At 39.9% G+C, this 24,519-nt stretch overlaps 1 protein-coding gene across 4 annotated transcripts in view; it reads left to right on the forward strand.

Annotated features, from left to right (window-relative positions):
- Positions 1 to 22,827, forward strand: part of ZNF521 (zinc finger protein 521) — a 265,922-nt gene extending 243,095 nt beyond the window's left edge. For all 4 annotated transcript variants that reach the window (XM_039844117.1, XM_039844124.1, XM_039844100.1 and 1 more), the window contains one exon: positions 22,025 to 22,827. In XM_039844117.1, the coding sequence (XP_039700051.1) occupies positions 22,025 to 22,054 (30 nt within the window). In that variant the 3' untranslated portion in view covers positions 22,055 to 22,827. The remainder of the gene's footprint in view (positions 1 to 22,024) is intronic.
- The last annotated feature ends 1,692 nt before the right edge of the window (positions 22,828 to 24,519 follow it).

The following is a 24,519-nucleotide window of genomic DNA, read 5'->3' on the forward strand; positions in this document are numbered from 1 at the left end:
GATTTCATGACCGTAATAAGTAATTTCTTTTTTTTTTCTCTATTTATACCCAGTTAAAATCACAAAAGCATCTTTTTGTGGATAGAAGTGCTTTGTTGGGTATAAAATTCATATCCAACATACACACACATGCATGCATGTTTGTTATTTTCATTAACATTGCCTACAAGGCTATTCAGAATTCAGATCATTTCTCATTATACACTGTCCATCTTCAGAAAAATCAAGGACTCAGACATAATCCTTTGGATATCACAGACCACAATTCCTTTTAGAATTGAGCAAACTGTAACCTCTATTTCTATGGAACACTCAATCTAGGACACACCTTTTGCCAGTGTGGAATCTATATTCTTCACATGACCCCTTAAACCTTTCTGACCAAAAGTGCTAAATGCCAGTCCAGAAATATATCGTTTTTGGCAGGATGTAATCTTTTCTTTCTAGTAGAGTTTTCTCCCATTTTTCTGAGGAATTCTAATATACTTCAAGGCCACCTAGCATGCTAGTAAGGAAGATGTGTTTTGGAATAACAGTGCATTATTTAAACTAAATGAACATTTTGTTATTTTTAAAACGAATGAATATATTGAATGTTTCACATGTTTTCCTAATAGACCTCATAACTTTTCTGCAGAACTTAAGGAAGCTGCTTTGAGAGAAGGATTGTGTGGTCCAAGAATAATATCCTACAATGCATATTTGTATCCAAAGTGGTTTATACAGGTGTGAGCAAGTGGTGTGTTTGTAAAAATTCCGTTGAATAGGCCACTTTCTTTCAATACAGTAATTACTGTTTAATTGGTGCCTCTAGAAAAACTGCATTTCAATGGCAGTGATCAAATCATCCCCACCAAACATGTCCCCATAGAAAGTTCCAGGAGGCATCATGTTATGAATTTAATGGATATGGAGAGAATTCCAACTGTAGGAAGAGAGGGAATTGGCCTAGATGAACTTTAGGCTCTGAGATTCTGGTATTTCAATTCCTTTTAAATCAAAAATCATTTTGATACTCAGCCCTTCCCTTATTAACTCACGAATAGTGTTTTCCACATTCAAAATAGAGTAGCGATTTAACATTCTGAGAGATATACCAAGACATTCAGATATCACTAAAGTTTAAACATGTAATTGTCTCTACAGCTGTTTGATTTTCTTCTCAAATCACTTTTCCACCAAATCACCTAATTTTGATGCATATTTTTCACATCAGAGCTTAACTGATGCTCAAGTTTTATGGTGTATTTCTGAAAGAAAAATGAATTACTGCCTATGGGATGAATGTATAAGACAACAATATAGCATTGACATGTGGCTGCTGAGTGACTCACTGGGTCGCTCACTAACTTAGCTACTAAACTAAACTAGCCTTTTAATAAATGTAATACAAATCTGTGTCTTAAATTATTAAACAATATGTGATGAGACATTTAAGAAACCTTTTTAATAGTCAAAGCACAGTGCTATCTATACTATATACTACTATCATCCTAATGCCATTATTAGATAAGAAAATATATTTATTAATTAAAAGTATTTATAAAAATATAATGTCATCGTTTTAAATCCACCGCAATCCCAAGCACTCTATGACATATCAAAAATAATTAGAAATATATCATATTTATACTCTACTAGAAAAGATAAATATGCATTTGATTATTACATGATGTAATATGCAAAAAATTATTATAAGTATTCCAAGAGAGGATGTTTATTCTCCAGCTGGGAGAATCAAGAAAGCCATCCTGTGGGAGACACTCAAGCTAGTTTTGAAGGACGGATATGATTCAAATATCTGTGAAGGTGGGAGAGTTAGCCACTCATAATATCGCAAATGGTAAATAGTTTTAAAATAATATAATGACCCTTGAACAACGTGGAGGTTATGGGTGCCGACTTCCATGCAGTCGAAAGTCCAAGTATAACTTTTAACTCCCCCAAACGTTAACTAATAGCCTTCTGTTAACCAGAAGCCTTACCGAGAGTAAACAGTTGATTAACACATATTTTGTGTTACATGTATTATATACTATATTCTCACAATAAAGTATGCTAGGGAAAATAAAATGTTATTAAGAAAATTATAAAGAAAAGAAAATACATTTGCAGAATTTATAGAAAAAAATTCTGCATATAGATGGACCCATGCAGTTCAAACCTGTATTGTTCAGGGGGTCAATTGTAGTTTTTGTGGTTTTTTGTTGTTTTTTTTTTTAATTTGTCTCTATAGACAACTTAATACAGGGGAAAGAGCATGAGTTGTGGAAAAGAATCACCACAGCTTAATTTTGGTCACTGCTACTTAAAAGCTGTTGACAGTGAGCCTCAGTTTTATCATCTGTAAAATAAGCACGTAGGGGATGACAGATCATCACGTCTAACTCCATGGGTCCTGGGCAAAGTGCAGTGGAGTAGCTGATACTGAGCACTCAGCACACAGTGAGGAACAGGATGGGCACTTGGTGAATGTAGGTTCCCTGGCCCTCTTCTTGCTCCTGAATGCTGACCTAAGGAGACAAAATCAAGATTCTTCATTACTTGGAAATAAAACCCCTTCCCCAGACATGTCAGAATATCCCTTAAGTTCTCTGTTCTACTTCACTGGAATAAATTTCCAGTTAATCATACCTTGACATAGTTTCGTGTTAATTGGTTTCCAGATAAAAATTCTTATTTTTAAATATTTATCTTTTTCAAAGTATTAAAGTCTTGGGCTTTTTTTCTTTCTTTCTTTCCTTTTTAGCATATAACTGTAAAAGTAAAATTATATTTGCTTTCAGAATGTATTTCAAAACAACCTGACCCCACCCCCTCTAAATTTAGGGCCTGTGGCAAAACAAAAAGTTTTATCTTGCCCATCTATGAAAGACAAGATAGGATCTGTGTGGGGTGTGGGGGAAAGGTTCGCTTTAGTTTATTTTATTTTCATATTTTTCTCCTAGTTAGTCTGAAACCCTCTTTTGCAAACAAGAGGAATGGAAAAGTGTGTGTTACTACTCACAGCACATCTAAAAGAAGTGACTTTAAAGCTCCTTTGCTCCTTATACTCACCTTTTCACAACTTTTCTGTTTTTCAGTTTTATTTTTATGTCTAACAGAGCTTGAAATTCTTTTCATTATCCGCACTCCAATTCTAAGACTCAAAACGGTGTCCCGCCTCGCCTTTTAGCATGTGCTCTTCCTTTTGGACCCCCGGATTGGAAAAATGTGCCCATCACTTTGAGCCTAGTATAGCTGGGTTCTGTACTGATCATTTGGGAAGGCAGTCAGTGTGGAGATCTATTTCCTGCCTCTTCCTGGGTGGTCTGTGCCTCCTACCTTAGGTCTCCACTTCATTAGCTCCATTGGACCTCCGTGTATCTCTTGCTCTTGGGGCTGTAATCACAGCCCCTAAACATATTCTACAGAGATCTGTAGGAGTATAAACTGTGTGAAATGAGCATGTCATTCTGGAACTGGTCCGTTTCTACACTGCCTCATCTCTCAGCTTTGTGGGCCTACGGGCTTCTGAAGTAAATTGGTCCTACAGCAGCCTCCACTTAATTTGCTCAGTGGTTAAATTGATCTATCTCTTTTATTTGATCGGATCTCCAGGAACCGAATCATTTGCATTGATTTATTGATTCGTGCTATGTTTTCACCATTAGTTTTGATCACTTTCAGCTGTTAATATTGGATAATTCAATCAGGATTGATTGGCCTCACCATTGCAGGCAGAAAGTTAATCATATAGGACAAAGAAATAGGACACAGCTAACCTCAATTTGTTGTTCTCTCTCACCACCCTCACCCCCACCCCCACACTCCCCACGCCCTCTCTCTTTCACTCCTCCTATTATCTATGCAGTAGCACAGAACTTGGGCTTTTTTGAGCAAAGAAGAGAGTTTAAAACTTGTAGAATTCATATTGCATCTGAAGACGAGGTAGCTTTATTTTGCTTTTTAATAAAACTGCATCTAGAAATTAAGCAAGCATTCAAAAAGATAGATAAGCCTGTTGTCACAATGAACTCATTAGGACTAAGTGAGTAAATGCATTTTCAATTACCCATTTTGTACCAATAAATGTCTAATCTGTGTGTGCATGCTTGGAGGCACAACCTGGGCTCACCTTTCCCTAAATTTGGCCCTCACTGCTTCACCATGTGTCCTGGTAGTGAAATTTTCAAGAATCAACTGGTTAATATGACTGAAGTAAGGGCACCAGAGGTAATTGCAATAAGCTAAAACCACTTTATTTACATTTGAATTGTTTCTACGGCACCCCAGCTCAGTTTTTAAAAATTCTCCATCCATTAATTTCTTGATGTTCATATCGATGGCTGGTTTTTGCTATTAAGAGAGGGAGCACCACCTCCTCATTCTAGGACTGATTCCCTCCTCCAACAGCCCTGTTGTTAGCGATCTGCCATTACATTATTTTTTGTCTGGCCCAGAGTTGACAACAGATGGCCATCTCCGAACTGCCATCAGTGTGACTTTATGGAGCATCCAGCTAGGGTGTACTGAAGAGCACTGTGGCCAGTTCTGCAGCCCCCTCCCTCCCTACCCCCTGGAAATGTTCATCACCTCTGCCACATTCTGCTTTGGCTGGGCTTTGCTGGCCCTGCCGTCTTCTGTGTCGCCAAGACAGCCTGCTGCCACAGCACCAGAAGATCTGCCTCCATTAGAAACGAGAAACTACGGGCATGATTGTCCTATAAAGACAGAGCTCTGTCTCTGCACCTTTATAGTCAGATCCTTCGGAGAGATCTGGAAGTCCAGATTTCTAGAACATTCTGCAATCCAGAGAGGCACATTGAATTCCCACATGTGTTCCTATTTTAGATGTTTGCTCCACACATGGATCAGTTTCCTCACATTAGCAGAGACAAAGTGGCAAGAATAGATGCTTTGTGTTTGCAAACTTTTATCCGACTATTGGAAAACACCACCTCCATATCCAACTGTGTGACAATTAGAGTAAGAGAGATAGTAATCATGGACTTCAACTATAAATCCCCTGAAATGAGCAAAGAATTCATCCCAGCATCTTCTGATCCATGGATGTAGCAATCCTTTGGACAGCGCATGAAATGAGCTGTTGCTGTGCATTTGGGGAAAGATTGATAGGCTGCTCTTGATTGAGTTTGCTAAGGCAAGGCAGCTTCAGAGCTAAGCATGTATTTTAAGAGGAATTCACATTTGTATCCTTTATTGTTATATTTGCAGCGAATCTACAGCTCGTAACAGGCTCTGCCCTGCAGCTATGAAGGAGTAAGTTCCTCTTATTGGAGAGAGAGCAGTGTTCTGTAAAAGCTGGAGATGTGGCGGGTGAGATGAATAGTGCTTAAAAGCAGTGCTCGCGGTGCTGTCATTTAGAACAGCAACTCTGAGGCGTAATCGGGAGTGAAAGTCAGGGTAAACGAGACCTTTAAAAGTAGTGAAATTTTAAACTGCCTAAAATAACAGGCCCCCTTCATTGATGACTTCATTGAATGAGTGAGTGGGAGAGCTAACCGGGCAGGAACTGCTTTCCCGTAAGAGGAGGAAAAAGTTTGCAAAGGGGATGCTTCTTCCTTGTACCCAGTGTGTCTGGGAGGCTGGCATCTTTCAGGGGGCCCCCGGCCTGCTTTGATGCAGCTCCTCAGATGGCAGAAGACTATGTCTCACTGGAAACCTGAATCGCCCATAAAAGAAGGTTTCTTTTTTTACATTGCCAAAACTTAATTTTATAATTATCTGACTTATACCACTGGGCACATCTGCTAAGTTTGTGTGGCTTCTAGACACATAAAAGGCTACTGTGATACCATTAAATACCAGCAGTGTGCTTTGCTGTGCTTTGAGTTTATAAGGGTGAAAGGTGATCGTGCAGGAAAATAGAACAGTCTATTTGCTGTGAGTCAGGGACTAAGACCTCACTCCCATACTCAGTTATAATTCATGATAGTACTGGTGGGGTGCCCTCATCCCTCTGTGGAGTTAATGCATCGCCACTGAAGCCTGCTGAGAGCACCCTGTGTCCCCGCCCACCATCTGTGCCTTCACTTGCAAGCTTTCTCTCTTTCCGTCTCTCTCTGTCTCTCTCTGTCTCTCTGTCTCTCTGTCTCTCTGTCTCTCTGTCTCTCTCTCTCTCTCTCTCTCTCTCTCTCTCTCTGTCCTGAGATCTCTTGGTGTTAATATTGTCCAGCTACTACTGCTTTGTAAAGGTGACTCTCCAAAACAGAATTATCATTTAACTAGGGGAAGAGCTGGAAGGAACACATTACAGTGTTGTTTAATGTCTCATTTAGAAAATGGACAGGGAAGCAGCAATTGCTTTAAACCAACAGCTGACTCTGGGAGCCGAGGATGCACTGCCAGTCACCAATTAGGAAGAGGCACCCATGGTCTGAGTGTGGGGGGAGGCCAGGGATGCCACTCAAGGTGTACATAGCAATCCAAGTTAATTCTGTTCTGAACCTGAGTTCAGAGTCCGGAGTCAGATCTGAGAAATGTCTGCTCACTCTGTCCAGTGGCTTGGATCAGCCAGTGGCATGAGAGCCAACCCAAGGCCCACACACTGCCCCCATGTGTGACGTGATCCCACCCACTCTGAGAACCAAAGCTATTTGCCTCGGGCCACCCAAGCCTTAGCTCAAAATGATCAAACCCAGGGCTTCACAGAACCCCACTTAAAATAGCTGCGGTGATTTGTGTGGTACAAGCCACCTTCTGAAGCTGAATGAGCAGAGATGGCCATGCCCGCTGCAGCTCAGAGCTGGCAGAAGTTTATTCCCGCCCTCCCGACTCCCACTCCCACTCTCTCTCTGCCGGAAGCCCAGAGGGTGCTCGGACATGAGGGCAGTGTGTAGTGAAACAAAAGGCAGAACCACCTTGTTGCTCAGGCTGACTCAAGATTAATTTGTAATGTTTCACAATATGTGTTCTTAACATAGTCCGTTGTTAGTACTCCTTTTTAAAAGATAAATCAAATCCAGGCCTGAAAATACCAGTGTACGAATTTAACAGATGTGATGCCATAGGGGACCTACTGTGTTATAAACTACAGAAATGGCCTTTTTATGCTTCAGACTCGGGCTTATTCCAAAGAGGCTTTCGAACTACAGCGGCGAGGGGAGAGGTCACATGTTAAGACAGTAGCACCCACACATAATTCAGCCTTGTGTGTAATTGGTTCAGAATCTCATCCTGGTGTCCGGGTGACGTTAGTCACATCATCTCGCTTACCCTCCAAAGGAAAAGTAGGCCAAGAATGGCTGTGCTCACTGTCCAGGTTTTCGTGGGTGAAAGATCACTTTGAGATGACACAGCTGAGTAGTCAGCCTGAAATCCTGGTTGGTATTTTATTAATTTTGCACCAAGATAAATCCTGAAATTCTGACAAACTCCATGACAGGTGAAATTCCTTCTTGCAGAATCTGCTCAGCAAGAGGCTGCTCATTTCGTTCTGTTCCGAGGCAGGCAACAGGAGGGCAGCTTTATAATCAGCCCTCAAAGGACCCCCAGCCGCCCCAGAGTCTCAGGCTGATTGAATAACTCCTGGGCCTCTTCCCCTAGGCCTCCATCAGCGGGGGTCCTGTGGAAAGCAATCTCCCGCAGACTGGCACTGAAGTGAGCTTTAAACCACCATTTTCTGCTCTCCAGAGGAGCCTGGAGTACTAAAAGATAGATGGACTGCAGATATTTTATGAGAAACTGTCAGAAGAAGAGCAGAGTAAATGTTTTTTTTTCTTCTTCTTTGAGTCACATACTACATCACTGTTGAATTTCTCCCAGCATCTTTTATATTTAAAGTAAGAAATTAATTGGTTGCTAACCTTTAATTCCCCCTCCTTCTTCTTCATTGTCTTCCTCCTTTTTTTTCCCTTAAATATTCACACAGAGGCCTTTGCTTAACCACAGTTGCAGAAAATCAGTACCATTTGCAATGAAATATTTATAATGACAGAATGAAAAATTGGATTCATTTTCTGGACTGTAGCCGAACAGTCTGCAACTTTGTGCAGCATTGTCGAGCTTGTCTCATTCCTCCCTTTCGTTGGAGTCTTTTTAGAAAACATGCCACATGTACACTTACCTACGCTTTGGAGGGGTGCCTACCAAAACACAGGCCCCATTTCTACTCTTTAAAAGAAGAGAAAAGAGCCTATTTTTGTTTGTGCTGCCATGTGGGGGCTCGACCTGCAGAAAAGGTAGAGAGGTATGAATCTGGTCAAAAGGAAGAGTGCTGTCTCTGTAGGGAAGAGCTGGGACAAGTTTACAAGGAATACAGGAGACAGTCTGGTCCGCACTTTGTAGCAGAGGACAGGTAGCAGTCAGCACGCCTTCGTATCTCAAGGGCAGATTGAGAAGGGGAAATGGGAAGGCAGAACTAAAGTGCGTAAATATGCATTGACTATCCAAGCTCACCTCTTTTCTACCCTTCAGTGTGTTCGCTGCATAGGCTTTTCTTTCCACCTCATATTCAGAACTGCTTTCTTATAACCAGGGTTGATTGTTGCATTTTTCTTAAGAGAAAAAAGACAAAAGGATTTTGCTAGGACAGTCCAGCGTTGTACTTCAGACAAGTCTGCCTCCACGTGCAAAGCCACAGCACACTCATTCTTATTACAGGAAGAGATTGGATTTGCAGCAAGATGCTTATGGAGTAAATTCCAGTCTACTAAGTAAGTTTTCACTTACCACTCCACAGACAGGCCAAAAGAACCTGCTCATTTCTCCTCCCTCCGTTGTGGGAGTATAACATGGAATTAAACAAGGGGGCCTTCTCAGGTTCCCATCCCGGCCCTCTGGGTTAACCTTTCATTCGTCCCCTTTTGAAACATTGGGTTAATTAGTTAGTGCTGTTTTCTTTCGGTGGCTTTTCAAAAGTGAAAACAGTTCTAAGCCTGACAGTTTAAGCATGACTAAAAATAGTCTTAGGTGCAGATCTTCAGGTTTCATTCACTGAATTTGCATCGTGCACTGCCAACTCCGCAAGATCAATAATCCATATTTTATTGTATAATAAAGGCTGCCTGTAATTGAATTAGCTCATTTAGTCCATCTGATTAGTCCTATTTTATTCATGGAGAAGAAAAATAATACAACTTACCTTCACCTATATATTGCATTAAATGAATGTTTAAAAGCTTTCAGCACTATAAAACAAATTTATAAGGACGATAGAGAAGTAATTTCGATATTCGTTCCAAGGAATAGTATGAATCACATCACACGGCAGTTTTGGATGATGACTTTAATGTTCACATCTATTGTGGCAGCACGTCCTCTAGTCATCCTGGTATGAGAACGGTAACAGGTCTCTCTTCGGCAAGAACCCTACTCCAAAACAGAGAAGGAATGGGGATAAATAGTTGTCTTATTGCCCTTGGAGGTTCACTTGAAGAGATTTCACCCAAAGGTTGTTTCCTCTTCGTGGAGTACAGTTTTCAATACTTTTGAATGTTTCTTCTCTCTGAAGCGAAATCTTAGCACTGATTTGGACTTGGGTGATGAGAAACACTGGACAGGAAAGGAGTCATTCATTATTGGTGTCTCTCAAGATTGCAGTGTGTCCTACAACGTGTGTGTGAAACATACGTTCTCAGGTTTGGCGATTTTCTACAGGCTTCGAGATTTGTCTTTTCATAGCATTCCAAAAAAAAAAAAAAGATTTTGAAAAATATGCTGACAGTTCAGCATGAAATGATGTGTGTTCTGACACAAACTGCACTGTAGCTTAGGAATCTAGCCTGAAGTTATTTTACTGTAGCATTTCTTTGATTCTTTGATTCAGAGGAGAAGAATTATTTTCCTTAAAAGTGTGTGTTTTAGGATGTGACAGTAACTTTTCTCCAGTGTTGTGCATGGTTTCAGCAGATTATTTCTACTTAACCCTTATCATTGTTTTCTTTCTTGAGGAGTGAGGTTAAGGGGAAAAGCATTTTTTTAACAGTAGTTTTTTAACAATTTAGGTAAGTCTGAAATATATACCCTAGTAAATGGGAGCTGTAATAGTGGTGGGTTCAGAGTCAATATCCTCTGCAGACCAGGAAAGGGATACTGAATAGCGTTCATTTATGTACCGCCGGATGTATTTCTGCATGTGGCGTGGCTTGCTGAACTGCTTTGAATGATTTTCAGCATTATTAAGCAGACTCACAGGAGCAACAGGCCTCATAACAGAAGTAAAGAGCCATGTGGCAGAAGTCCTCAGTGAAGGAAAGTTGCATGGCTAACCTCGTCATCAGAGAGTGAAACACCCAAATGCAGACTTTATTTTACTCTGAGTTATCAATTCTCTGGGAATATTTCTCTTCCTCTTGTCCAGCTCCTTCTGTGTTGTGGCTGGTTTGCATTTGCGTTTGAAGTGCCAGGCGGTTTAATGAAGTTATTCTTTTATAAATTTTGCAACACTGAAGCAAGCATGAGGGCTTTAAATTAGAATAAGTGCCACTTCTGGCTGGCAGGTTCCTTTGAGGGCTGATTAGAATGAGGCCTCCCGTCGCCGGCCCTTTATGCTCGGCAGTGTTGCTGTGTGTACTTGTTTACAGCTCACCTTTGAATTTGCATGAGTATGCACCATGCCTGCTGCCTGGCCCTCTCTTAGTCAAAGCTGTCTTTCTTCCAGGATCATGTTAAATACTTCACTTTAAAGAGTTATTTTTTAAATTATATTGCTTTATGGTAATGAATTAAAATTAATTTGGAGTAGCAAATTATATAAGGATGTGAGGGTTATAGATTACTCTCACCATAGCTACAGCACATCTTCGTGTGGGGGAATTAAAGGGCTGTCTTTCTAGTAGCTCTGTGCACCATGAGGGACGAGCAAACTGTCCCACAGAGACCTAGAAGCAATGCCAGAAAAGGAGCCCAGGAAGTGGGAGGAGGCAGGAGTTTCAAGTGTGGGTTTCTGAAGCAAGTAGAAGGTGGGTGGAGAGTGGGGGCAGCTCTGCCGTTTTCAGACCTGAAAGATTCTGAGACAAGGGGAAATGATGGACAAGAGAGAACACAAATATGTCTTAAGACCTGACACGTTCCCATACAAGATAAGAGATGTGCTTAAGCATTCCTGATTCTTTCGACTTGCTTGTCTGAACTCACTAATAAACAGAGGTTATTTCAGGGGATGGGGGCACAGGGGATTGTTAAAGAAAGGGGACTTGAAACTTTTTGTACAGCACACAAAAACATGCTGGGAAAAGGGAAAGGAAAGAGAGCAAGCTTAGAAAAAAAAAGCACCAAACTTGATTGTAAAATTTTCCTCCCATCTCCAAACCAGAATTTTTTTAAATTTAAAATGAGAGTCCCTCCCCGCCCCCGCCAATAGAATTGGATTTGTGAAATATTTGCGTTTTGAAAAGACTTTCTTAGAATTCAAAACAGGGGCTGCTTAGGGCTCCTTCTAATTGCATTCTCCATGCAGGGATATGAGGCCTGAGGGACAAAAAGATCAAAGCAAACACCAAGGATTTTACCTGTAGAACTCATGCACATATGTAACTCCCTGCCTCTCCACAGCACAGGCTGGCACCCACATCCAGCTCAGGCATGGGTGTGCACAGGTGCACGCATGTGCAAACACTCCTACTTACGTGGTTTAACTGTGTAAATTATGTGACTCAATACATTGTCCATTCACAGTCTTATTTTTTGTGTGTTTTTCCTAAAGCAAATACCCTAGGAGACAAGCACTTGGTTGCCTATGATGGAGAAAGATATTTTTCTGTTCTTGATGATTTATTACGTGTTTGACTTACTCTTAATGTGAGTTTACCTCCTAGAGAGTGTGGCAGTATTTTTAATAAAAGAAATGATACACTACAAGCAAGTGACATTTCTTTTGCTTTTTGCCCAAGTTCAATAAACTATTTTTCATAATTATTGGAATTTGGTCGAAGGGAATCCTTGTCCATATCAAATGGAAAAGCAGAAAGAGTCCTTTCTCCCTCCTTCTCCCTACAAAGGTTACTCTTTGAATACAAATTACAATGCCTTGTGCTTCTCCCATTCTAATCAGATGACCTTTTGAATCTAGTGGACCAGAGTTTAAATCCTAAACCTGCCAGTCAGTTTTTAAATCAATGCCCTGCTCCAACAGCGTTCAGGTACATAACTTTAAATTTCAATGGATTTCAGAAACAAGTAAAACAAGTAAGGCCGGTGGAATCTCGAAGTGGATGGTAGAACAACCCAACCTGGCTGCAAAACCTTGGACCATGTAATGTGACTATGGGTAATCTCACTAAATAAATCCTTTAAAAATTTTTTTAAAAACTTCTAGGATTCAAAATCTAAAAGAAAAAAGAGGAGCAGGAAATTTGTAATATTTGCAAAAGGACATTCCTGAGCAATTATCAATTTAAGCTCCCATTATTTGCCGCTAATTACTACACAAGGCTGTTAAATATTTAGCAGAAGTTTGTTTAATTGCATTTGACTGAGAAGGGGATGTCTGAATATGGCTTGAGCATCAGGAGTCAGTTGTGTGCACCGAGAGCCAGACAGAGAAGAAATTTGTATTCGCCCAAGATGAACACATTACAGTCGGACAAGCGTTCTTTTTTCTTCCTTCCACAGATTTATTTATCTTTAAGGTATCTAAAATTAGAGCACGAAGAAGGGGCACTGTTAACGGATGTAAAATTGGAAGGAGGTCATTCTTAACCTTGTTTACAGATGTTCTAGTTTAGAAAGCGCCAGTGTGATAAATTAAACATTACAAGGGGAGAAATTAAAGCTTAGCAACAACTGGCACATGGACACATCTGTCTGTGAAGCATTGCCTTAATCCCTGAATATCTTATTAGACTGTATTGCCCATCAAAGCCTTCTGTCCCACAATATGCTGGAATCCTATAATTTCAGAATCTGAACAAAATCTTTAAGCTCCAGCCTCTCTTTCACTTTTGCTGCCTTCATGTAGTATAAGTTTTCTGTTGGCTCCTTGCATGTAAACAGGTAGATCAATTTATAGTTTTCTGTTAAAAATAAACTTTGTATTTTTAACATATTTCTCAATGGTCATTTTGCTCTTCTCAGCGTATTCTTCCAATTCAACACTTTTTTTCCCCCCTCAATGTGGTAGATAGTGAAGGCTGTTATCAGTTCCAAAAAGAGAAATTTTCAAGCCTATCAGGTATGGAAAACAGATGGGGGTCAGCTAGTGACTGAAATTTTATGGTCTTTTTTTAAGTTCTTAATGAAAAATGAAATTATTATAATGTTAACATTTCGTATTTATGATCCATAAGCAGTATTTGTCCTTTTGAAGCTGATGGACCAGAGTGACCTGTTTTATTTCCATGTAATGTTTGTGAAAATACTAGAAATTGTTCTGCATTAGCAATTTGGACATGGTATTATTTTAAACAGTAGTCTTTGTGTAGGCTTCAGAAGACTTGTATTAGACTAAGGCTAGGCTAATTAGTAAGTATTCTTGTGACATTGTTAACTACCATAGGCTTTTCCAGCTTGGTTTGATGTAAAAATGACCATCTGTAGTGAAAACAGGCCCTTTTGAACTATCTCCCCATTCCCCTGCCCGGCCAGAGGGGTCTTCAGCCTCAGAGATAACTTTGAGTCCTAGACAGTGTCCGCTTTCTGTGGCTCTCAGCTTGACTCGTGCTTGCTCCCTTTCTCAGGAGCCCATGACTGCCTTCTCACCTCCTCCTCCTCATGGCTCCAGCACCACCAGATAAGTGGGACTCCTCCGAGAACTAAGCCCGCAGCCTCTTACAGGAAGAGAGAGGACCCTTTCTCTATGGCCCATAGCTTCCTGTCCTCCTTGAGTTGGTCTGTGCCATGACAGAGAGCATCTGTCATCTTTGTAGCCGGCCCAGCACAGGGATTAGAACACAGCAACCAGTACCACTCAACAATTACTTCATGCCTGAAGTCAGCTCAGCTACTGGAGTAGCTATAAGACCTTGAAAGTTGACTTAAACTCTGGGACTTAATTTCTTCACCTATAAAATAAGATACTGGACCAGATTCTGTCAAAACTCTCCCAGCAAATTGAGGATAGTGGCTCTGCAGTTCTTTCACAGTAGGTAGATCTTTCCATACCCTACATATTAATTTCCTGAGTTTAATATTTGGGTCCTTTTATACTTTATTATATTGCAAATATTCCCAAAGCAGCCTTGATTAATTACCACCTAAACGTACCACCTCTGTTCATTGATGGTACATGGAAGGTCTTAGTAAACTGCTAAATGAGTGGACATTTTTGGAGATACTCAGTTCCTCACATGAGCAATGCCATTTATTGCATATCTCGGAGGATCCTTTCTACAATTTATTAATGACTGCCCACTCTCACTCATGACTATATTTTAAAATGTTATGCAATATAGTTCTATGTGGTATATATGCATCCCTTTTGCTGCTCTTTTTCTTTTTAAATTTGATAGAGTTACCTCTTAGACTAAAGACCAAGTAGCGTACTTAAGCATGACGCTGGCAAGTTCAGTGTGTTTTCAAAACACTGTAGAGTAGTAATCCTCGATAGAGGGTGATTTTTTTTCTCATCAGGGGATATGTGACAAAGTCTATAGACATTTCTGGTTCTCACAACTTAGAAGGTGCCACTGGCATGTTGTCAATAGAGGCCAGAGATGCTGCGGAACAACCTACAGTGTACAGGACAACCCCCTAGAACAAACGGTTTTCCAGCCCAACATGCCAACAGTGTTGAAGTTGGGAAATCTTGTCATAAGACAGTCCTACTGACCTTCTGGAATCCATCATGAAGCAATTGAATAATATGTATTTTATAAAATGACTAAGAAATAGCTTACTGGATTGTATTTGGGGTTACTTTGGAAATCTGTGTGCGTGTGTGTGCGTGCGTGCGTACATGCACACACCTACATACATACATACATACGTACATACGTACATATATTTATATACATATATTCAAGGCTTCTGACTATAAACTCATGAACAAGCTTATAGGGTCATCTCAGACTACCCTTTTCCAGGCTTATTTAGCATGAATGTCCAGAGAAAAACAACAACCCTCCCCGCAAAAAAACCAAAATGTCCTTTGGTGTTTATTAGAATGTGAAATTATTTCCTATGGCAGGTATGATGGAAATTTCATTGTTAGAACCATTTAAAACTGGCCTGGAGAATAAACTTTATAAAACAATTCTGTTCCAGCAAGGGGACAAACCAAATAACCTAATAGTCCTTTTCTGCCTTTTAATATCTTGTATTTTTACAATCACTTCTGATGACGCCATTTCACCTTTTGCTTTAATATAGTTTAGTGTCATCCAGAAAATGCTTTGAGATGTCAGGCCAACCCCACGTGAACTGTTAAATGTCAAAAGAAAATGTGTCAGTGTCTCTATAAGTTCATGGTGATGCTATTACCATATGAAAAAATAAAAAGGGAAATTCTGTCAGTGCAAACATGATCATAAATGCAACATTTATGGCATCAAAGAGGGGGGCAAAAACATATCATGACAGAGTTTCAGAAATGCCATTGTTATGTCAAAATAAAAGAGTAGAACCTCATTTTAGTCAATTCGACCAAAGTACAAATTATGAGTCAACTTCCCTGGCTATGAAAATCCATTATATGAATATGTTTCTTAGATTCTCATAACACTTTGGGAAATCTTGTATATTTGCCTTTTAAAGAATATTCAATGAAATATAACATATCTCACAAAAATGCACATACCCATGTATATGTCCTTCATGTTTACCAGCTAAGGTCCAGGAAAACACAATTACCCCAAATTTCTCCTGCCAGAAAGTATATAGTTTGTGGGAAATGGAAACTTCGGGGTGGCGAAATACAATCTAATTGGTACTTTGGGATGATTTGGGTCTTCAGTATAATTTTTAGAACATTTCTAATGGTGCTTCCACAGCTGCAGCTATTCACTTTTAATTAGTTTAAAACTATGAGTACTTTCGTAATTGTGTGGACTTTGAAAATGTTAATTTATTGCATTCACATCCCGTTAACCTTATTAAGATGTTTAAAGGCTGCCCTTTGCGTTGTGACAGGTTTTTCTCTAACGTATTGGGGAAATAACCCAGTATCCTGTCATCATTATCTGTATATACTTTTAAAACTATTTTACTAGCAAAAGAAGTTGGAAATGAAAGAGAGGGTAAATGTAAAAATCTTGATTAGAAAGTATAATTTAATAGAACATGTATTGAACCAGATGTATTGATTAATGTAGAAGATATAGTACTTATATTGATTCAAACCAGAGATTTAGTACTAAAAGCTCTAAGCCAAAATGCTGTTGCAGATTGCTACAAAAGTCAGTTTAATGCTGTCCTTGAGAATGCCTTCACAAAGAAATTCTTCTAATGTTTGAGGACTAGGTAGAATGCGGTATATGTCAGTTTGATCCCGGAGGGTTTTATTTTGTACTCTAATAGCTGTTACGAGCCTACATTATATCCAAGGAGTAATTTTCCTTAGGGGTGCCTGGCTCGCTTTGTGTCAATATTCTAGCATTTTAAGTCACGTACAGTATATGCTTCTGGGAACAGGGAAGGAGCCAGCCAGACTCATAATGGTCTGCATTCATTAATAAAGGCAGAAGCTTCTGTCCCTCCATTGCCCACTACAGGGATGTCTCTTTGGCCTTCAGGGACCCGTACAGACACATTTAAAGAAAGCTTTATTTTGAGTGGGCAGGAGATGAAATGTAGGACTTGCAGGCATTTCCTAAGTCAGCTATGTGCCCGAGCACAGGGGTGACCTTAATGGGTCAAAGAAGAATGCAGGTCAAAAGACTTATTATCCAGCCTGTTGGAAACCAATTGCTTTTGTTTAAAAAGAAAATAAAATAAAAAAATAAAAAAAGCAGGAGTGATTAAAGGTGGACCGTAATGTAGAATTCTGTTCGCAGCCTGTAACTGCATGGCTGTATGTGTACTGGAATCTGCTTCCAGAAAAATAAGAGCATACAGATTATCTCTAGTGTTTAGAGATAAAGGTCCAACCCTAGTGATAAAAGGAAGAGTAATATAATTAGTTAATCAGTGATGATTGATTATGAATGTTTGTGTTCAACTAAAGGAAAAAACAACATGCCACCGTGGTGCTGTCACCATCTGTTGAAAGCAACAGCCACATTTAATCCTTATATTTCTTTATTTCTTCCCGCCTTGCATTGTTGCAGGGCCACGTTTGCCTACTATTTCATCTGGTTGGAAAACATCTCATTTAAATTGAATACAACTGCCGTTCAAATTCAAGATTCTAATGGCATGGTGAATTAGTGGAAAGCTTTTTTTTTTTTTTTTCATTCCTTTTTAAAATAGCCTGCTGGCTCTTTTTCTTAGTTTTAAAAGCTTGTCAGAATTTGTTTGAGACAAAGGGCTATAAATAGATGCGTCCTGGTAAAAATGATTAACGTCTTTGAATCAACAGATCTCACAAAACTTCCATTCAAATGCAGTTTTTTTGTTTTTTTGGGTTTTTTTATTACCATTGCTACTTAACATTTTGCCGATGCTGACAGAAGGTTACAAAACACAGACCAGACGAGGCCTCTGCCAAAAGATTGGACAATCTGTGGCACAAATTTTCGGAGTGGGGACTTAATTTTTCCATTCTGGGAAGGTAGATTCCCCCAGGCTTTCCTCTGAAGCTTAACTTCATCATTGTTCTGGGAGCAAATATTCGAATTTACATCAAGATCACAGGAAAATGCGATAGGTTGGCCAAGGTGAACAGTTTCAGTGGATCATGGGTTTTTATTTTTATTTAAAGAATATTTTGCTTGGATTGCATTTTAAATAGGATTAAATGGTTTGACCAGTAAATGTGGTCAGCTCTTAGAAAGGAGGAGGCTGAATTAATCATTTGTTAGAGTGCCAAGCCCAAAATGAGAATTCCAGTCTTGTAAAATGAAAGGCATCTCATATTTTAAAAGAAATACATTTTTTAAAAAAAGAAATATACATAGTGCTAGAAAGGAATTTGTAAGGTCCTCATCTGTTTTTTAGCTTTCTAAGTTTAATTTTACATTTAAAGAGAAAAAAAGAACACACTCCTTTCAAATGGGGCCCTTTACAGTAAAGAGAGTGTTTTTTTGAAACCTAGTTATTAAGGTATCATACCTAGATAGATCTTTTAAGCTTTAAGGTGTGTTGTGGATTTGACTTTTTTTTCCCTTCTTCTTCTTTTTAACACAAACCCCTCTCGTGTAAAACAACTGTTCATAGCTGGGATTAATGGTTTGCAATTTTCAGTTACTTAGACATGGGGTCTCCAAGAGATGGCTTTTTGCAGAGTAGAATATGGCTCTCTGTGGGATTACAGAAGTTTTCTTCTCTTCGTACTTCCTTTTCTGTCATCACCCCCCACCCCCATCGATGTTGCGCCGATGTTCTCCTCGATTATGTAAAACATTTTCCCTTCATTGGAACAGATATTTTTTCTCATAACCTGTCATTGCGTTAAAGTACTTTGGGGACTGTGAATTGCTGTGTAAAATTGGTGAGATTACCCACTGCTTTGTTCTAGCGTAGTGGTTTCCTCTGGACCGAAAGAGCAGAAAGCGTTCAGGGGGAAGGCTGCTTGCTGATGGCCTGGCAGCGTTTTCTCCTCTCTGCGCGTCCGTGTGTGTGCCGCAGTGACGCGGACCAGCCCTGTGGCATGGCCAGGAGCCAGGGCAGGAGAGAACAGTGCGCAGAGCCTACCCTTTCTTTGTGCTTAGTGCTCATCTGGTCTGCTGTTCGTCTTTCCCTCTTGCTTCTCGTCTCCCTTTCTAAAGAAATGATGTCTGTGATTTTTAAAACACAAAATACAGAGGGCTTCTATGAAGCAACTTCTTGTTTCTCTTCTCAGAGGATCTTCAGTGAAGTCTAGAGACTGACACTTTGTATCTGATCTCTCCAGCCTTGAAAAGCCAACCTGATAGCCTAGGCAACTCAGACATCAATACCGCGTGGGGGAGGGGAATGGACGCATCCCAGGGATCCTTCCAAGGATGTGAAAGCAAGCACTTGAGGACGGGATTTCTTTTTTTCTTTCAATGCAAATATGTTCCTTTCCCAAGATGTCTGGGAATATCCCCCTTCCCACCTTGGGAGTCCCTGCCAATGGTGGACACCAAGAAAGGGGTCCTTGTCCTTAGTTGAGCTGGAACAAAAAGGAAAAAGAAAAAAGACGACAACATATAAGTGATCTCAAGGGTGCGCAGGCATCTCCACACCAAGGAAATTTTCAGCCTTTGCCATTTTTCATGCCAGATTTCCCATTTAGATGTTATTTATACTGGGGCTCTTTATTTCTGTATAGGCTTGAATTTCACAGACCATACTCTTGTCCTTCTCTCAAATGATTTAAATTCTTCTCTTTTAATATGCAAAGCATAACTCCTACAGTGTAGCAACTTCAATCTGTTGCAATAAGTGATTCATATGTATTTGTTCATTTCTTTGCAGCTCTGAAGAGACTTATATGGCTTTGGTTTAGGATGAAAGCATCCGAGACACAACTATTGCCAACTATTATGGGCAATTTGTGTTAGGTTTTTGTTTTTGCAGTATCTTGATATAAGCACGTAGAAAAACACTGGAGATTTTGCAATGTATCTTCTTTTATTAACCTCTAGAATCCTATCGAATGTAGAATGTCTATTGTAAGCACTTTAAACATTTACAAATAATGTTATCAAACTGATTATTGTTTTTTACTTTGATTATGCTATAAAACAAAAAGTTTCCTGTCTGCTTTCAGTGTCCTATCATTTATGTAATTATTATCATAACTTATATTTATTTTTAAATTCTCTTTTAAAAATAAAAACATCCTTTTTATAAGATCAGACTTGATTCTTTGAGATAGCAAAAGGTATATAAGAAACCTTACACAGTATATTTTGAGTAGTTAAACGTTTGTATTGCTTACAACCTCTCTGATTATAATTGTTTTGATTTTTAAGGAAATAGGAAAGCCTTTTAGTCCCGTCAGTATTCTAATTACTTTTTTGTCTACATATTAGTGAAAAATAATTTTTAGACGTATTTAAAATCAATACAGAGAAAAAGAGTTGACGTAAAAATAGTCTGTTGCTGTATGCACTTTCAAAGTATGACTTCTACTAAAAAGAAAAAATCTTCCTTTCACTTAATTACAATAGCTATATTTTAAATAAGAGAGAGAGGAATAATGTTCCTCCTCATTATTATTTGTTGTGAATCTTCAAAAATGGACTGAATTTGAAATAAAGAACAGAAAACCAGATTCTCTTCACAAGTCTCCCATCTCCCTCACTGTGCCCTCAGCCACAGTTGGGCAAATGTCAACAGCCACACCTCTGTCATCAGCACGTTCATGAAGCAGGCATTTTGCTAGTTATTCTTGGGGATAAAAAGATAACGAAGTTCTCTAAGGCAAGGCCCTCTGCTTTAAAAACTCCCATAGGTCCTCTTCACCTCTAAGACAAAGTCGGAACTGCTTACCAAGGTACAGAGGCGCTTCACAATTTGGCCCCAAACCACCCTCCATCTTCCTTTCTCGTCAGTACTCTCGATTCTAGACACTCTAGAAGGCTCCAGCCAGTCTGAGCGAGTTGCAGGTCCACAACAACACCTTGCATATTCTTGTTTCATTGCCTTTACCCATGTGAATCTCTTGACCTGGAGTGCCCTCCCTGCATCCCAGACACCTTCTCACATTTCCACAACTGAAATGTCACATGTTACCTCCACTGCAAACCCTTCCCCAAAGGGCAGGCAAGGTCAGGTGTAGCATGTCATTTCTGTGTTCGTTTCTAATATAACTCTATTATTTTACCATGATGTGCCCACATGACTGTTTTCTTTAGACCGTAAGCACTTTGAAGGCATGAAGACAGGGACCATCATTTCCCCTTCAGTAGCCCTTGCCTTGCTAGTCAGTCTTTCATTTAGCCAGATCCTATTTTCTGAACACTGTGATGCTGTGGCCTACGCCAAGTGGTGATACAAGTGTTCAACAGATGTTTGCGAAAGAAAGAATAAATGAATGAACACCAGATTTAATGGCATAGGGAGAGAGCCAGACCTGCAAATGGCCAGAAGTCAAGACCTAAGAGTGTATTATATAAGCAGTATAAAGTACAGTAGGAAATCAGAGGAGAGAGAAATCCATTTTTGATGGGATGAGCATGAACGTGGTAGTATTTTGAGCTAGGCCTCAAGGTTCTAATCAGAAGGATGCAGCGGGTGGTTTACAAAGTAAGAAGTGAGAGAACATGGCTCAGGGCAAGTGCAGAGGAGAGACGGTAGAAATCAGGCCAGATCCTCACGTGTGCTCTCAATGAATGCCTGAGAGCATCCCCTACAGGCCACAGGCCCAGGTATTCCAGTTGGCCTCTCACAGTTTGGAAAGAGGTTGTTCGCTCAGAAAGGGGACCTGCTATGTGGATGGAGAGGAACCTACCAAAATACAACAAAGGCTGCATCAGCTGGGCATGGGGGGGCGGGGGCAGGGGTTGCCAAATACCGTGATCCGCTCCTGAGCCAGGTCATGACACAGCTCCAAGCCTACCCCCAGGAGAAGAGCTAGAGAAGCTACCTGCCGCCTCTGTCACTTTTTGGCCAGGCAGCTTTTACCTTTAAAGTCCATATTCAGGGCAAGATAGAGCCTCTGCTGTCAAGGTGTTTATTATCTACGAGTGATTAGAACAAAAACATTTGTAATCAATGGAAATTATGCACAGATAAAGAAAACTGTTAAAATAGTGCTACCCTGGTCTTTGAAAGCAGGTCATATTTTGATAAGAAGAGATGAGGAAGGTGAAGGGAATTCTGGGAAGGTATGGCAGGGGCAGAGGACAGGAAAGATATGGCCAGTCATCTCACCTAATGCGGGCCCTTAGCCTTGCCTCTCCCCATCCCTGGTACTCACTGGGGAACAGTGAGGAGTCAACGCCCACATGAGCATCTATTTATCACGGTGCAGAAATAAATTGTTCACGGCCTTATAAATCAATCAGAGTTTATAGATACTTGGTATGATGAAAATATAATCACTAAAGTGTTTTTTCCCCTTTCTTTTTTGTTACAGAATCATACGATGACCCAACACAGCAGTTAGTGCAAGTACTCTCAAGGAGAATTACTTTTGTGGCACAAAAAGGGAACATGTTTTACTCTTTGCACGGAAACTCTCATTGTTAATGTATATTATTCAGAAACATTGTATTGTACCATAAAACTTGTATTATCAAAACTATTGGATGTTCATGTGTTTGAACTTTTGAGCACCGGATAGACTCTTTGTATATAAAGTGTTGCACATGTATTATGTCGTCTGATACTAAAATGGTCTTATAAAGACAAGTGGACTTGGGCCCTATTCAGGCAAGATTTAAAAAAATGTGAGCAAAGTGGCTTAAGAGAAAGTATTTTCAAGGAAGACAGATTAAAACAACTGTTACACATGAGACTATTTTGGACTTCCTTTTATTTACCCTTAAGCCTAGAATTTCTCTTTTGGTATATCAACAGTTAAATCCAAGACTATTTTTTATTGCTGAAGATTCTTGCAACCGATGAAGAGATGTTCTCACAGAACAGAGCCCCACAGCTGGATAAGGCCCGTATATATATTTGTAAGCCTTGCAATGTGACAGGTAGCATCACTATATATGCAATAGTTGTTATGTAGACTGTCAAAGATTTTTTTTTTCCTGGATACATTTGAAGCTTTGAGTGTTCAAGGTTTTCCTAAATGATTTCACACAGCCAAATTCTTGAATCAGTTGAACTAACCTGTATGTTACTGTTATTAATGTTTACTCTGCGGTCTGAACCTGGAGATTACTGGAATTGTTTTCCAAGAGGAAATAAATTCAGTTTACCATTAGGTATGAGTGTATGTGTGTGTTTTCTTTTCCTAGTTACTCTACCATTAAAAACAACAACAACAACAACTAATTGTCTGCACCCTTGGAAATGAAATCTGCTCTTGAGTATATCACAGGCACAACCTCAATCATATTTAACCTTTTCACACTGGGCCAAATGCAGCTGGGAGGATATTCATCATACTGCATAGGGAAGGAATCAGACCCAATACACTTCTCCTCTCTCAGATACTACCAGGTCACATTGTACTGGAGGATTCTGACATCACAGATGGATGTGATGGCTGTTTTCTGCATAATTTGCAGCCCAATTCGTGTCATGCTGTGCAAATCTGAACTCAAAGTAGATGGCTGCAATTTGAGAGGCAGTTTGGCTTATGTGTACTTAAGAAGCAGCTTTGTTCATTCAGAAGACAAAGCACAGAGCAGAGAGCCGGTGACTGTTAGTTCTAGCTCTGTTGCCGACTCCTAGTGTGGTCTTCTCCAGATCATTCCACCCCCCAGCCTCAGTTCCCCAGCCAGGGGAGGTAAGGCAGCTTGGGCATGAGCCCTCACACAGGTGTGGGTGTCGCTGATTGCTGACACCATTGCCTGCCACAAAATGGTGAATGTGTAGGAGCTCTAATTTCAAAGTTGTTTTTTTTTTTTTGAAAGAAGAGAAAAGCAAGGTGTAAATTGAGTCCTGATTTACATGTTTAGTCAAAATTGGTAAGTATACATCTGATACTAACGCACAACTTCCAAATATATTACACTTGAAATATTTCACTCGCTGACTCTTGACCTCTTTGACATTCCAAGGGTCTCAAGCAGATCTTTAAATTGTAAACAAGCAAGAATCCTTGCATCACTTTTTTGATGGGGAACTAAAGCATGAACGCATCCACTTCATTGTGGCCACCTGTCGCCAGGGGACCCGTGAATGAAACCCAGATTACCAGCACCACGAAGCACAATTCTCACCCCATGGTTCTCAAACTTTAGCCTGCGTCAGGATCACCTAGACGGCTTGCTTCATCACAGAGTGCTGGACCCAACCCCCAGAATTGTGATTCTGTCTGCCTGGGGTGGGACTCAAAATTTCCCAGTGCTCGGTAGTTCCATGGTGATGCTGTGCTCCTTGTGTGGGGGCCTCACTGAGAACCACGGCTCATCCCATTTCCCAGTTAGCTGGGTGCATTAATTATAAATAACCATGCAAAGTGCTGGCAAATTATACTATTTCATTTGTTACCAATGAAAAGAGTTTGGTCAAATTTTAGAATTATTCAGAAACAAGTTCTTCGTAGTGATTAAAGTATGCACGTTTGCCAGAATATTCCATGTGTGCGTGTATTTAGTTTTTTAATGCTGGGGAACCTACATGTATACATTTCACAATGGATTGCCAGCATGCTATTTAATTAAAAAGCTTTTTCACTGGCTACATGAATAATGAAGTATGCCGAGAATATGCAAGTACATTCATAATTAAAATACTCAGCAATATATTTAAAAAATTAAGACCTCTGATCTATTCAAGGATTTTGCATTTAAAATGAAATAACCACACTTAATAATGATTTTTTAAAAAGGTTTAAAACTTCTGGTTATTAATGAGCATGTTCTATTTCACTAAAAGTAAGCTGCCCTTCGTTTCACGGAAAGCAGGTGATGGTGTTATCCGGGGATGGATTCCCAAGTTGCCTAGAAG

This window comes from Pteropus medius, unplaced genomic scaffold, assembly GCF_902729225.1.
Source record: "Pteropus medius unplaced genomic scaffold, Ma_sr-lr_union100, whole genome shotgun sequence".
Lineage (NCBI taxonomy): Eukaryota > Metazoa > Chordata > Mammalia > Chiroptera > Pteropodidae > Pteropus > Pteropus medius.